At 36.8% G+C, this 15070-nt stretch overlaps 2 protein-coding genes across 3 annotated transcripts; one reads left to right on the forward strand and one right to left on the reverse strand.

Moving 5' to 3' along the window:
• Nucleotides 1–498: 498 nt before the first annotated feature.
• Nucleotides 499–5569, forward strand: LOC113755337 (2-oxoglutarate-Fe(II) type oxidoreductase hxnY-like). Of its 2 annotated transcripts, XM_027299368.1 has the most exons (12): nt 499–727; nt 849–903; nt 1415–1610; nt 1996–2094; nt 2196–2247; nt 3198–3319; nt 3388–3488; nt 3576–3634; nt 3994–4050; nt 4557–4602; nt 4864–4943; nt 5270–5569. In XM_027299368.1, the coding sequence occupies exons 1-12, from the start codon at nt 714–716 to the stop codon at nt 5340–5342; spliced, it is 954 nt and encodes a 317-aa protein (XP_027155169.1). In that variant the 5' UTR covers nt 499–713; the 3' UTR covers nt 5343–5569. The 2 variants fall into 2 exon arrangements, with proteins under 2 accessions (XP_027155169.1, XP_027155170.1); XM_027299369.1 differs by lacking the exons at nt 499–727; nt 4864–4943 and having other exon boundaries at nt 749–903.
• A 477-nt stretch (nt 5570–6046) lies between these two features.
• LOC113755338 (NADP-dependent malic enzyme) lies at nt 6047–11078 on the reverse strand. The gene is made up of 19 exons (XM_027299370.1): nt 10703–11078; nt 10023–10143; nt 9832–9906; nt 9487–9638; nt 9294–9399; nt 9084–9149; nt 8746–8841; nt 8578–8649; nt 8346–8429; nt 8169–8267; nt 7813–7860; nt 7667–7720; nt 7436–7534; nt 7263–7352; nt 7102–7179; nt 6849–6923; nt 6666–6756; nt 6455–6583; nt 6047–6345 (listed from the first exon to the last, which is right to left on the reverse strand). The coding sequence occupies exons 1-19, from the start codon at nt 10852–10854 to the stop codon at nt 6257–6259; spliced, it is 1776 nt and encodes a 591-aa protein (XP_027155171.1). The 5' UTR covers nt 10855–11078; the 3' UTR covers nt 6047–6256.
• Nucleotides 11079–15070: the final 3992 nt, after the last annotated feature.

A 15070-nucleotide genomic window follows, 5' to 3' on the forward strand; every position in this document is an offset into this window, starting at 1 on the left:
TTTTTCTCATTAGTGTTTACGGAAACTTTATTAGCATATCTAAATAATACTTAATCTATTGTATGAATAAAGTAGACACTTGTAGGTATTAACTTCTCTCACATTTATGTATTTTTTCAATTGATCTCCACTCTTCTAAGAAAAAAAATTAACACATAAACGCATCGAGTACTTATCCACAAAAGAATTAAATGAGTCCATGCACACTTTTGTGGCACAAAAATGTAGCGTAAATGATGATGAATCAGCTCCACACGTTCATTTCCATCGCATGCCGAGTTACGTGGTCGATTGGAATGGAAACTGGAATGTTAGGACCAGACAAGACAATTCAATGATCGAACAATGGAAATACCTAAAAGTTAAGGATGAGCGTTAAAAGTCAGGTTGAAAATATTAGTGGTTAGTGAAATTAGATTGAAACATTATTATTATTTATATAACAAAACTATTAATGGTTTATCAACGTTTATAACTCTCAAATTAATGGCATCGATGATCTTCATATTATCCGGATAAGAGATCTGTTTTGGTGCTATCTTATCTGCAAAATTCCAATTTCTAACCACAAACTCAAGAGGTAGGTGATACTGTCAGATTTTTTTTATATATGGCGGGCTCATCACTTTTTTCGGTGTTCTTTATATTTGCTCTTAGACCATAGAGTTGAAAAAGCCATCGACGAACAAAAGCTTCCGGCAGCATCTGCAAATATGGCGGCACTGAATTGCATGGCGGACTCATCACTTTTTTCGGTGTTCTTAATATTTGCTCTTAGACCATAGAGTTGAAAAAACCATCGACGAACAAAAGCTTCCGGCAGCATCTGCAAATATGGCGGCACTGACTTGTATAGACCTCTCCAATTCCGACATACAAAAATCTGTTTCTCTCCTCAGACAGGCAGGCACTCCACTCCTCCTTTTCTTTTTATTCCCCCCCTCGTACATACACCTGCTATCGTTCGATTTAAGTTTATTTTTGTGCATTCTTTGGTCTATCTGTGGGGTAAATTTACAGTTTTTTCCGATGATGAGTAATTTAGTTTGAAGGTTGAAGAACTAAAAGAGTGAATATATGAGTAGAAAGTGGGACTAATACTTCTTAGCAAGTAATGAATTGTTCAGTTGTTAAGTTAGTATATAGTATTTCCATGCAACGATGCAATAGATACAGTAAGTAACGTAACGTAACTCTGCATCTCAATTCTATGATCACTTTTATTGATTAGTGCTGCATTAATTTGTTATTGCAGCTATACATGGATAACCTGTTCTTGCCTGCACAAATACTCTTACAATAATATACACCTTTATCTAAAGCCGTTTCCACTCTCCATATCAGTGCTTACCAATGATTGGCATCATTCTGGGAGTTGAGTTACTTACTCCTAACGATGTTATCGTTTATTTAGGCTTGCTTGGACTCTGGATTTTTTTATGTAGTCAATCATGGTATCAGCCCAGAATTTATGGATGAGGTCTTTTCTCAAAGCAAAAGGTTCTTTAGTCTACCACTTGATGAAAAGATGAAGCTTCTCAGGAATGAAAAAAACCGTGGTTACACTCCTCTTCTAGATCAGCATCTGGATCCTGCCAACCAGATACATGGTTTGTTTTCTCATACCTATTGCGTTTATCCTAATTTTTATATCCGATGGTTGTTAATACCAGAATATAAGGACAGGTGTAGCCAATGCATTATACAAGTGAATAGTTGGAGTTCATTCTCTTGTCGCTTTAGAGTATTTTCATTTTCAGCTACACTTTCCGGCCTTACATGTTGACTATATCAACTCCTGGTTGTGGCTATATTTGCATTGCTATCAAATGTCACTTATCAGGCCTCTTTTATGTTGTTTATATGCTCCTTTTCTTTCTGCATCCTCTGTTCTCTTATGTGATGTTTGTACATGCTACTTACCAGAATGAGCAGCAGAACTAAGTTCGTGTTTTTATTTGAGCTAAGCATTTCTGCGCCCTGATGTTCTTGTAGGAGATTATAAAGAAGGATATTCCATTGGTGTGGAAGTACCAGAAGATGATCCTCAAGCCGAAAAACCACTTCATGGACCAAACTTGTGGCCTACAGCAGGTAACTTTGCTACGCAATTATTGTTACATGTTGAACATCAATCTTGCTTCATAAATCTTGCAAATCTTTTGGTTAAAAGTGGAATTTTTTTTTCCGTAAAGATATTTTGCCTGGATGGAGAGAAACTATGGAGAGATACCACCGCGAAGCACTGTAAGTATTGAGATGCCTATCATGTAACAGAAAAAACTATCTATTTTTCTTGCATGTGGTTGTACTCCTCGGTGCTGCAGAAGTAACTTAATGTCAAGTACTGACCTGAATCATCTTTGCTGTTGTATGAGTAAGCAGCAGATCAATTTAGTTAATCATATTGATTAATCATCTTTGCGTGCAAGGGTATATTTTTTTCTTAACCAATTTGCAGTTCCATCACCTTAACAACATTTGATGTGTTAAATTCTGATGAAATTGGTTGTTGGGCCACTTAGATTGTAAATTGCTGGCCATCCGGTTAAATTACTTATTTCGATGTCACTGATGCATAAGATGTTATATCTCTGCTCCCATGCGGTTGTATATTTACAAAATCAGATAAATCATTATTTCTTTTAGCGGAACAGTCATTATTGATGAATATGTGTCATCAAATCGTGGTGAATAAGTCCAAATACATAGCTTTTGTATTTTCTGTCATTTCTAATACATTAATTGATTAGACTTAGACACAATCTTTTGACTCGCCTATGATGTCTTTAAGCACTTGCTTGAATCTACACATTCACTGTTAATTCTTCCTAGTTTGAAGAATGGAATTCTGTGTTTAATTATCAGGTAATTAAACAATGATCACCACATTTCTCAAGCGAGAACCTATCATTTTGTTCATCATTTGACCATTGAAATATTGGTGCTTTTCATTTTGGAAAGGCTTATCTTGTTCCAAGGTACAATACTAGTCAATGATGTTGAAATGAAACTGAAGTCATTGTCTGGTTCTGCATCTTTTCTATTGCCAAATTTGAAAGGTTCTTGATTATTATCTTGTGATGTACTTTCAGCAGTTCTTTCCAAATCTTCCTACATTTAGCTCTACATCTTGCAGACTGCTTTTACAGCTTGTTTGATACTGACATCCTCTCTATCTTTATTCTTGCGTTCAGTGAGGTTGCAAGGGCAGTTGCTAGAATTATAGCCCTAGCACTTGACCTGGATGGAAACTTTTTTGATCAATCAGAAATGCTAGGCGATCCTATTGCAACTTTGCGGCTGCTACATTATGAAGGTCAGGTTGTGGACAGTTTCCTAAAGAAGGCTGTATTTATAAGCTGACATGAGCTTGATTAATTTCAGGTAAAATCTCTGAACCAGAGAGAGGAATATATGGTGCAGGTGCCCACAGTGACTTTGGCTTTCTTACCTTGTTAGCCACAGATGATGTCATTGGTCTTCAGGTATACACAAACGTTGGAATTAGATTGCTTAGGAATGATCCCATAATTATTCTTGAGTGGGACCATGAACCTGCTGTTCCATTGCAGATATGCAAGGACAAGCATGTTGAGCCTCAGATTTGGGAATACGTGTCACCAGTAAAAGGGTAAGGCCTTTTTCTCTCAACGATCAGTTTCTCTTGAGTAGAAAGGAATTTTCTGTTCCTGATTCCTTGTTTGGTGTGTTTGGACATTTCATCATACATATATTCAAAAAAAATTAAAAAAGGATATTATGCAGTCACTCCATAGATCAAAAAGTCTTCAGCTCATGAATTAGTATAGGTCATTAACCTAAAGAACTTTCTTATGGTTATGCTCTTGGCATTCTGCCATTCTTATTTTTATTTGAGGACTTCTTGTTAAATTATTGTTGCAGCATAACTGTTATAGATTAGTCCCAATGATAAGTATCATGCTGCATTCTATGATGGCTGCAAATAAATAGTTGATGCATGATATGCAGAGCATTTATTGTGAATCTTGGAGATTTACTGGAGCGCTGGAGCAATTGTTCTTTTAGGTAATTATGAGTTTCTACTAAGCACAGTAATCCTTTTTTCCCCCTCCTGAAAAAATGAGAATGGATCTTGAGCTATTGCAACTGTTAGTTCTCATTTTTCTTATCTGTGTTTTAACACAAATCATGCACCAATAATTGAATGTCTAACACAGACAAGGAGTTCCCATATTTTACCAGTCTTTTCTAGAAGCATTCAGTTTTTAATTAGACAGCTGTTTCAGTCATGGAGCTCTCATGTTCTAGCACACATTGAACCTAATTATCTTTATGGTGGTTTCGGTGTAAGAAAAACAATCACTGATGTCTGAAGTTACAAACTCTTCGTAAAAGCAGTCATCCATATTCACTGGTTGGGTTATGAAGTTTCATAATTCAGGAAACCTGAAAATTTATAGTTGAGGGCCTGGAATTTATGGTTTCTTGGAGATAAAATAATTGAATATCTAATTTACTGAACTTTCATCTCCGTGATGTTGAAATTGTTCTGTTGTGGGGATCATTTTCAGGTCAACACTACATCGAGTCTTGGTTAGCGGTCAAGAAAGATATTCTGTAAGGCTTTCTGAACCTCCTTATGTTCTGCAACAGCAATGTTTTGTTGGAATGAGATCCTCATCTTAAACAGTGTGTGCGTCAAATATATTAGCACATGGAAAGTTTGAAACGTAGTTCTAAATAGTTAAATCTTTCTCAAGCCATAGCTTTACAGATACAGTGGACATTACAAGCTCAGCTGATTTCTCCATGAGAAATTTAGTTCTGTAAGCAGCGATCAGTGCCTTGCTAATTTCTTCTCTCTGTGATGGTGGGCAGATTGCTTTCTTCGTGTTTCCGAGTTTCAATTGTGTTGTCAAATGCCTGCCAGCCTGCCACTCAGAGGAGAATCCTCCGAAGTATGTATTGCATTTAGATACATGATATGGGATTTTGTAGGTCATTATTATCTTCTTTTAGTTGTTTTGGCCAGAAGAGATCTGCTATTGGTTGCAATGTTCACGTACGTAAAAGGTTTGGTCGTTAATTCTCAATTACAAGTTTTGTCTTTTTTTCGTCAAAATTCGCTCTTGGAACCGGTAATAGTAGATGCCAAGCTGTTTAGTTAGTAAATTTAGTTTGACCTCTAACATCCCACCCAAGGTGGATCAGCAGAAAACTTTTGTATGGTTTGGCCAGATGTAATGGTCTTATTGTGTCATTGATTTATTGTATCTGTATTCAGGTTCCCACCCGTCACATGTGGAGCTTACTTGATGCAGAGATATGAAGATACGTATGGTGATCAGAGCTCCTAGGATAGTTCGACCCTTGATTGGCAAGGCCTCAGTTGTTTCATGTAACGGATGGTAGATAAACATTCTATCAGTTGGTTTCCACTTTTTCACTCTTTTTTTTTTTTTTTGCGGGTGGCAGGCTCCGTTTTTTTCTCTTTTTTTTTTGTGGTAAAAGTAGAAGTTTATTTTAGAAAGTATCTAAGCGTATTTATTGACATAATAAGGTAAATTTAATTTGAATGTACTCATGAATGCCGTAAAATACCCCGCGAACAACTAAATACTTCTGCGACTATAAAAAAAATGCACGAAATAAATGAAAATGGCGGCTCACTTGCGGCATCACTTCTCCAAGGCCTAGGCCAATCAGCCATGTTGTTTTTGCTCCTGGATTTACTTGTCGTAGCCCATGAACCATCATGTTATACAAAATGCAAGCTTTGCAGTAGCAAAGAGAAAGCCCTTCCCTTCTCCAAGTACGAAGTACGAAATAAATGAAAATGTCTTTTCCTCCCAGCATCTTCACTTCGTCTATATCAACCACGTTATGCAACATGCAAGTTCTGCAGTGCCAAAAGAAATCCCTTCCCTTTTCCCCTGCATTAACTAGAAATTACGTAGTTACTTCTGTGCGTTTGCACTTCTGGATCTCCTCAACTAGTTGCTCCCGGAAAAAAAAAAACAAAAAAAATCCCCGGACTCGCTTAAGGAGCAACAATATTCGATTTGAAGGGCAACCAAACTCTGGAAAATATTTTTATTGATCTCACAACAGCAAGGAGAAAACAGTCATATTTTTACAACAAATCAGCAGATAACGTGGCAGGGTACAGACACATTTCGTCGCAGCTTATTAGAGACCACTGTGATACCCGAGTCATCCATAAGACAAACCATTGGATGAAGGCACACCAGCAGCAGGAAAAACTGAGAAATCACCAGTAACTTCGGTAGTTTGGAGTATACATGCAGCTTTCACCGAACTTCACCAGATCCGCAGGTCGAGGAAGCCGTGTTGCCACACCTACATAATAAGCAAACAGCATTTAGGCATACATCTCGTTTGAGTTTTAGAGATAAAAAAGGAGGGGCCTTTGAGCACCCGCATAGGAAAATATGTAAAGAGCACCCACCGAGCTCATATGCTTTTGCAGCAACACCAGCAGCAATATGAGCTGAGATTTTTCTGATATTTGCAAATGGAGGATAAATCATCCCCCGTGCATAATGCTCGTCTGTAACTTGCTTAGCCAAAGCTTCCGCTGTTCCAATATAGAGACTAAACGTATCAACATACTACACTACAATTAACAAGACAGCAAACCTCGACATGCAAATACTTACATGCTGCCAGAAGCATATCATCATGAACACGAATTGCACCACACATGACCAAACCAAAACCAAATCCAGGAAATATGTAGCAATTGTTTGCCTGCATTCCCAAGACAGCATAATTTAATTACTGTCCACTCGGTTAATGAAGGAAACTGTGACAAAATTAGGAACATGAGAAATTTATTAAACCTGGCCAGGGACGTAAACTTTGCCGTTGAATTCAACAGGGTCAAATGGACTTCCACTTGCAAATATTGCTCGACCCTTTTCCAATACCACACATTGAAAAGAAAGATTTGGTTATAGAATCACTTATTGAAGAATCACGGTCACACTACCATATAATTTGATCACAAATAAACAAACCAACAAAAACACTTTACAAGACCTAATGGCCGTAAGACGAGAACCAATGCTCAGTAAAAACTTTTATTTATCTCACCTCCGACCATTTATAAGCTTCTTCAGCAGTGCACTCAGATTGTGAGGTTGGGTTGGAAAGAGCCATAATAAGAGGTTTCTGCATATCATGCATTTAATATGAGACTGAATTAAGCCTGTACTGGCTTTTATTTCCTCGAGAAAGGAGAGAGATTAACAAACCTCGTTCAAGGCAGCCATAGCCTCAATGACCTCCTTTGTAAATTGTTTTCCAACTCCAGAGGTCCCAATTAGGGCGGTAGGCTTGACAGCCTGATGAAGTTCACATGAAAAAAAGATTAAGGCTCCTGAAAGTTTTATTAAAGGTTGCATAGATGTATTGAGAATAAACCAACCTTAATAGCATCTAAAAGATTGTTAACGGGTTCACACTCATGAGCCCAAGGCTTCTTGAAGTGTTGAAGGGACTCCTTACGAGAACTAACAATTAAACCCTGCATTATGATTCCCGATGAGTGCATATTCAAGAATCTAGATAATCATATCCATGTAACAGTACAAAATAATAACCAACAAGACCAATACCAAAACATGGTCCAAGAGAAAATCATTAAATATTTTATGACCTTTGAGTCCACCAGCCAAATCTTCTTACGCAACTCTTCAACAGAAGCATTTGCCTGCAATTTTGCATGGATATAAAACATCACTGCAAATAACCCGCTGAATAGAATTCCTCACCGTACACAGAATGAGAGGTACAAGTCCTTACCTTCTTTGACATTTCAAGGGCTATAAGCTCTGCTATGCCAGTACCAGCCTGCAATTACAAGACAACTAGGTGAGATATGAAAGCTCAATCTTGCACATGTTTGCATCACGTGTCTCAGCAAGGGAACCATGTAGAGCAGGAAAATATACACTAAGAAAGTTGAAACACCTCTATGGTACCCAAAAGATTAAAAAAAAATGTAAGCCTAAATTATCATTCCTTTCATCTTCTACTTGTTTTAATACATACAGATGTGCTCATGCCGGTCGAAGAGACAGGTCAAAATGGGGTTTTACATTTTACCTTCATAATACAGAAATGCACTTCAATAGTTTGAGCAAAAGCCAGAGCTTTACCTCTCCAGCACCAAGGAACAAAAACGTATGGTCAGCCAAGGTCCCCCCAAGCAATTTAAGTGATGCAACAAGACCAGCAAGGACAACAGATGCTGTCCCCTGAAATAAACAAGGTCATGTTTATAAATAAGCACGGGGAATCCTGCAACAAGGTTCTACTAGTAAGCATCCACATACCTGTATGTCATCATTGAATACCAGATGGGTGGTACCATATTTGGCCAACAGCTCAAAAGCATTGTGATTTGCAAAATCTTCAAACTGCAGAGTTAGAGATTGAATTAATAATTCTATCCAGAACTACATTATTGAAAAAAAAAAAGCAAAAAAAAAGAACACACACACACACACACCCTGAAAGCATGGTATCATCTCATATGGCCACCTTTTGACAGGTCTGGGGACTAACCTGTACAAGGACTTTTTCTCCGTAATTCTGTTTTACAGCAGTCATGAACTCATGGAGGAAGTCATAATATTCCTGTGATTAAAAGTACAAATCACGTCAACCCTAAGGAACCCATAATCAAAAGATGGTGATACAGAAGCACGCATGCAGAATGTACTAAATTTTCACCTTTCCAGTTGGTCTCTTCTGTTTGAGACCGATGTAGAATTCATCATTTAGTAGCTTCTCATTATTTGTCCCCACATCAATGGTAATAGGCAAACACTGCACAAGTAAGATCGAAGCCATCACAGAAATCCAAATGACCAAATTTCACTCAAAAACTCCAATCAACCAGAGAAGGTTGTACCCACAACAAACCTGAATAGAAGCTTTAACTTTACTGCTCAGGTTCAACATATGCAAAATGATTATGACTCCAGACACCCTTTATGGTGCAAAAAAAGAGTTTCTAATCTAATATTTTTCAAGTAAAACGAGAAGCTTAGGGAAACTTTGATGCTTACAGCTGAAGGTCTGACACCTCCAAGTGCAGTGTACAGAGCCAATTTCCCAACAGGTATTCCCATTCCCTGTAATAGTGCAAAACAAGTCCAGTGAAGTCTACCGAACCAATCGAGCATCATAACTGAATTGTTGAAAATACAGCACATTTAAATCCAAATTATGTACATTTGCAGAAGAAAAGCAGAAATATGTTGAACTTCAGCTTTTACCTGGCAGCCAAGGTCCCCAAGTCCCAATATTCTTTCACCATCAGTCACAACTATAACTTGGATTGCCCTCTCTGGCCAGTTCTTCAAAACCTCAAGAATCTTACCCCTGCAAGCTCCAAAAAATTTAATTTGGATGAGTAAAATAATACCCTACAAGTAACCTTCGAAAGAACAGCTTCCACACAGATCATACTTCTCCTTCAAACTAATGAAGAGACCCTGGGGACGCCTAAAAATGCTCCCATATTTTTGGCAAGCCTCACCAACAGTGGGAGTATACACAATAGGGAGCAGTTCCTCCACATTATCAATAAGAAGCTTGTAGAATAATCTTTCATTTCTCTCCTGTAAAAGGTTAGTAGCAAGAAAATCTTAAACAGACAATCAACTGGCCATCCTCAGATACAATATGAAGGTGGAAACTTCAATACTCTTTGGCATCAAAACCAGAAAATCTAATTTTCTGAGTCAAATACCACACGGACGCTCTAAGTTAAAAGTGAGAAGAAACTAGAACCGAGAAGCCAATTTGCATTACCTCCAGTTCCATCAAAGCAATGTACTTCTGCAAAGGAACCTGATACTGGCGAATGCTGTGCATCAATTTCTTCTCCTGATAAGGTAGAAGCAAAAGTACTTGATTAAAAAGAACTGTCAAGCAAAAGGCACAGAGTACATGATAAAACATAAGCAAATTCTCCAAGCCCCAAGTTGACCAGATTATAGTACCTGAAGTTCCTGAGTCATAAGAGCCGGAGGCAGAAGACCGCACAAGTAATGAGCTTCTCTCTCTTTCTCAGAAAATGCAAGTCCTTTGTTGTAACGAGGATCTCTCAGCAAATTATAACCACTATTCTCAAACAAGTCAAGTCAAATCACTAACAAAATAAAGCATTACACAATTACTAATGTGATCGAAAGCTTTCAGAACATGCAAATTATGCATGAAGAGAGGAACTTAAATACACTTGAATCAAAAGGGGGTCAGCAGAAAGTAAAAATCTGGCTAAATTCTGTTTTATTTACATAACAATGATCAGATCCACCAAATTTTATTAGCATCGGTAAAAGAAAAAGTTCAACTTTAGCAAACTGTTGGAACTAAGCAACAAAGATTTCTCAGAAACTACCTTCAATTATGAAGTTAAACGAACAGCAAAATCTTGGCAAAAGAAGAAACAAGCATGAAGAATCACTAACTGAAAAAAAAAAAGGCATGAAGAATCACTACCACTACTACTACTACTATCGCTTACTAAAATTTTAGCCTATCTACTACACCAACTAAAATTCATTCAAAACACTAGCAGTAGTTCTCATCACTCAATTAGTTTAGTTGTACAAGAAGTTGACGGAAAAGGAAATGGAAAGAAGAAAAGGAATTTGGGCGAAGGAAAAAGAAGAGGGACCTGGCGACAGAAGTAACCCAGGGGGTGACGAGTTGTTCCTCAGTGGCACGATCCTCGCCGTAGACGTCCTCAACACCGCCTCCGACAGTTGCGCGCGGTGACATGTCCAGCACCGATTCCCCTCCCCTCAAATCCTTCATCGTGCTCTCCATTTCTTTCTTTTTTTTTGGTTTGCGCTTCCTTCTCCCGCTCTCTCTCGAAGGACAGAAAAACAAAAAGCACAGTCACACACCGAAGCAACAATAATAACAGTGCAAACTTTAAGCAAGCCTGTAAGGCAAGGTACTCCGGTGACTTGAGTGGTATGCAACTTATGATACTCTGCAGTCCTACCTCACACAAAATATCAGAGCAAGTAATGGTACTGCTACCCCGACCGACGTGATGGAGAACTCTATGTATGTATATGTATGTATATATATACGCGCACGCAGAGAAACGGAAGTAGTATATCGTAGTAGTATATGGGAGTATATACTTACCAGATCCACACCTCTCAAGTATTTCATCGTTTTATTACATTTCGGCTATATCATACTCCCATGTTCAGTTATTCCCGCACCGCTTTCACACGTACGTAGCCCCAACAGTCACGGCTGCTTAAATTCGAACTCAACTTGATTGAATATGAAATTCTATAGATTAGACATGATTCGGTAATATTTTTGAGATGTCCGAGTTTGATTCATTTGCACTTGAGCAAATTCAAATCCAATCGAACTCGAATTTGAATTGAAAATTGATGTATTGAACTCAATTAGAAAATAAGATATTTTAAAATTTACAATAACTTAATTTCTATACATGTAGCTTATTCTACACTAATATATAATATATATATATATATGTAATATGTACTGTTTGATAAGATTTCACGAACTATCGATCCTAACTAAAAATGATCGATACTCAACTCGTTTAGCTAAATAAATCGCTCGAGATCTACTGGAATTCGATCGACTCAGAGCCTAGTCAATTGCTTGACCGGTCAGGTCACAAGCCACTCAATTTGTTTGTTTCCCTACCCGCGACTACTACTAGTAAACCACTGCCAAGTCTAAATTGTCTCCAAATTCAGTATATGCCACAGGAGCAAGTCTTCAAAATTTTATCACGTCCCCCGGCTAATTATTTGACAAATTGGTTGTTATTCTTTGACCAATAAAAATAAAATATTTTATCTAAAATTGTAGACCCCGCTAACTCCACGTTAAGTACAATCTAAATAAGATCGTGACGTGTTGTTATTTCGTTAGTCGACAGTAGTGATTTTTTATTATTGATCAAACACTACTAACTACTGAACTTATCGAGTTGTTGGTCCTGACGACGGTCAAATCTTTCTTTTCGGACACGCTACAATGTTCATGTAGCACTACTACTTATTATTTATTAATAATATCGAATTTATTACACGCTACAAGGTGGGGAGAGCTTACGCTTAGCTATCTGTTGGCAACTTCCAATAATCAAACATTTGGATATTGTATGGTGGGGTCGTCGACCGGGAAAACAAAACCTGTGTTGCATTGCTGTCATGACGACGTCATAAGCTTTGAACCGGAGTATCAAAATCCACAGGACGGGTCCACAACTTATCCCCCAATACTAAGCATTATATATAAAGTTATTATTAAGCCAGATGGCAACGACCACTTGTTGTATTAGTCAATCAGGTCTTCCCCACTTCTAAGAACGTTACAAAAAATCTATAATCCTAGGCCTTGGGGTAGCCTCAATCAGCGCTACAGTATATGCCAACCCAAAACGAAAAGTTTTTTTTTTTTTTTTCAAAGCAGTGGGAAGACTATTTCTTTGCATTTCTATCGAGCTGATCATTTTACAATCCGAAAAATTTTATGCCGATTCAGAATAACTATCAAATATGTCTAATAAGTAGTTATTTTCTAATCGAATAAAAAGCTTTAGGATCCCAATTCATTTCATTTAACATGTCAAATGAATCCTATTTAACATGTGAATTAGCAAGTAAAATCTTTAAATATTTTAAATATTTTCTATTACCGTTGAACTAACTATTAAACATGTTTAATAGTTATTTTGGATCCACATTTTTCTGCCTTTTAAATTTTTGTCCTCCAACTACAAGCCTACGATAATGATTATCTAGAATGATTCTCCACAATTATGAACCACACTATTTTTGAGATCTTTTTTCCGATATGATGGAGTGCTAATCATCATTGAAAAAAAGATAAAGAAAAAAGGACTTCCGCATCAGAGATTCAGGCGCGTGTAATTTTACGACGATGACTCATGAAGCCCATCACGCGGTCCGGTCAACGTCAGAATTGTTGTCTGTGCGGAAAATGGATATTCTCATTTTGTCCGCTCCCAATATGAGGAAAAAAAAGAGTAAAAGTAAAGGGAATTTAACATCATGACCATAAAGAAACATAATTATTATAATTGTTGGAACTTAACATGGGCACAAATAGTAAGGAAATTTGTACACATTTAAAGGAGATATCTGCAATTTAATTTCTGAATATTTGGATTGCTGCAGTATCAGTACTATTTTACTTAAGAAACTTGGTTAATCTTTTTTTTTTTTTTTTGGATGAGGATTAATAGTGAATTTTCACTGCTGATTACCTAATAACGAAAAGAAAAGAAGGCACCGCACGGAATGTCATTATTATTGTGCATCGAAGCAAAATTTTACTAGTGATTTTTATGAGTTGTTGCTATTTAATTACAAGCAAAATATTTATTAATTGAATATTAAATGTACTAGCGTGTAAAAATTTTGAGTTTTTTTCCCCCTTTTTTTTTTTAATCTAAGTCACAGCATAAATTACTTCTAATTGTAAATAAGTGTTGGAGACCAGTTAATTGATAAGAAAAATACTCGTGAAAACAACTTGTAAGAGCAAAACGCGAACAAAAGTGAAACATTCATTGCGGTCAGACCTCAGATGTGATTTCTTGATTGAATCCGTGATTGTTGGCTCTTCTTAGTTAATTGAATGAATAAAGACAAAGTACATTCTTCTTTTTTTCCATGACGGTACTTTAGTATATATATTAATATCAGGTGCTTTATTTAGTACTATATATATATATATATATATATATATATATAAATCTGTTGCTTGCGTTGAGATCTGCACTTGCGGATTTGTCATAAATGAAATTCACTTCTGTTCCTTCCCAAAACGAGGAGAAAAAAAACATTTGTTGCTTACGTTGAGATCTGGTATACTATTCCAAGGCGTGCCCCAACGCCCCAACCATTAGAAGATTTCGACGATACATAATAATTACATAATACACTGGCGGCTTTTCCTATCTGCCCATCACGGCACACACAAAATAGATAAGAGCAGATTTACTGTAAAATTCAAAATATTACCATATTTTTTTCTCATTGGCAGTTCACTCTATTCATCTTATTTGGTAAATTGTTTAAATTTTTGTATACAAAATTATTACTATTATTTTTTTACAGACAATGAAATACTGGACTCACCTCTTGTCATTGTCATGTATTCTTAGAAGAAACCCCGTGGTTGTGGATATATAACATTTTATTCACAAAATACAAGTCTTGTCTTGTGTAACCCTTTCCCAATTAGTAATACGATTCGCGTCAATTAATCCAACTAAAAAATAATTTTGCCCAGCGAGTTGACTCTTGACTCTTTTTTTTCACTAATAATTCGTGACCAAAACGGGGAGGGATGGACTCACCTGGCATCGGATCAATGTGAACTTTAGTTTTATAATAATATGAAGAAGCAGCCGTGGCCCACCCTCGCATTGCAGAAGCAGCCCCGGCCCACCCGGCGGCACAGGAGGAAACTGGAACAAAAAACTACAACCAATTTTGAGTTCTAATAGCCCGTCGCTTTCTAGTTTCTAGCGGGGCCTTTGAAGAAAACAAAAATAAACAAGAAACAAAAGAGATGAAAATTATTCAATCAACCAACACGCTGCTTAGATGGGCAGATGGCCAGGCCTTCGTTAAAGGGAAAGTGACCACATTTTGTTCAACTCATCCCCCCACACTTTTTATTTTTATTTTTATTTTATTTTATTTTAATGACGACAACATAAAAATCATTCTTACTCAATCACAACTAAACACCTTTCAATTAGAAGAAAAAAAAAAACGGCCACGTGTCATCAGTAAACCAATTTCTTGAATGTGGATATAGAATTGCCATTGTCATTCATCATCATAATAAATAAATACGAGTACATCTTGTCATAATAAATAAATACGAGTAAATTTTTGTGTATACACTGATATCATTATTAGATAAATATCACATAAGTAAAATTTATATTTAACATATATGACATTGCATAATAGCGAGTACACACAGAAAAGTTCAAAGGCTA

This window comes from Coffea eugenioides, unplaced genomic scaffold (assembly GCF_003713205.1).
Source record: "Coffea eugenioides isolate CCC68of unplaced genomic scaffold, Ceug_1.0 ScVebR1_1427;HRSCAF=2274, whole genome shotgun sequence".
NCBI classification, from domain to species: Eukaryota; Viridiplantae; Streptophyta; class Magnoliopsida; order Gentianales; family Rubiaceae; genus Coffea; species Coffea eugenioides.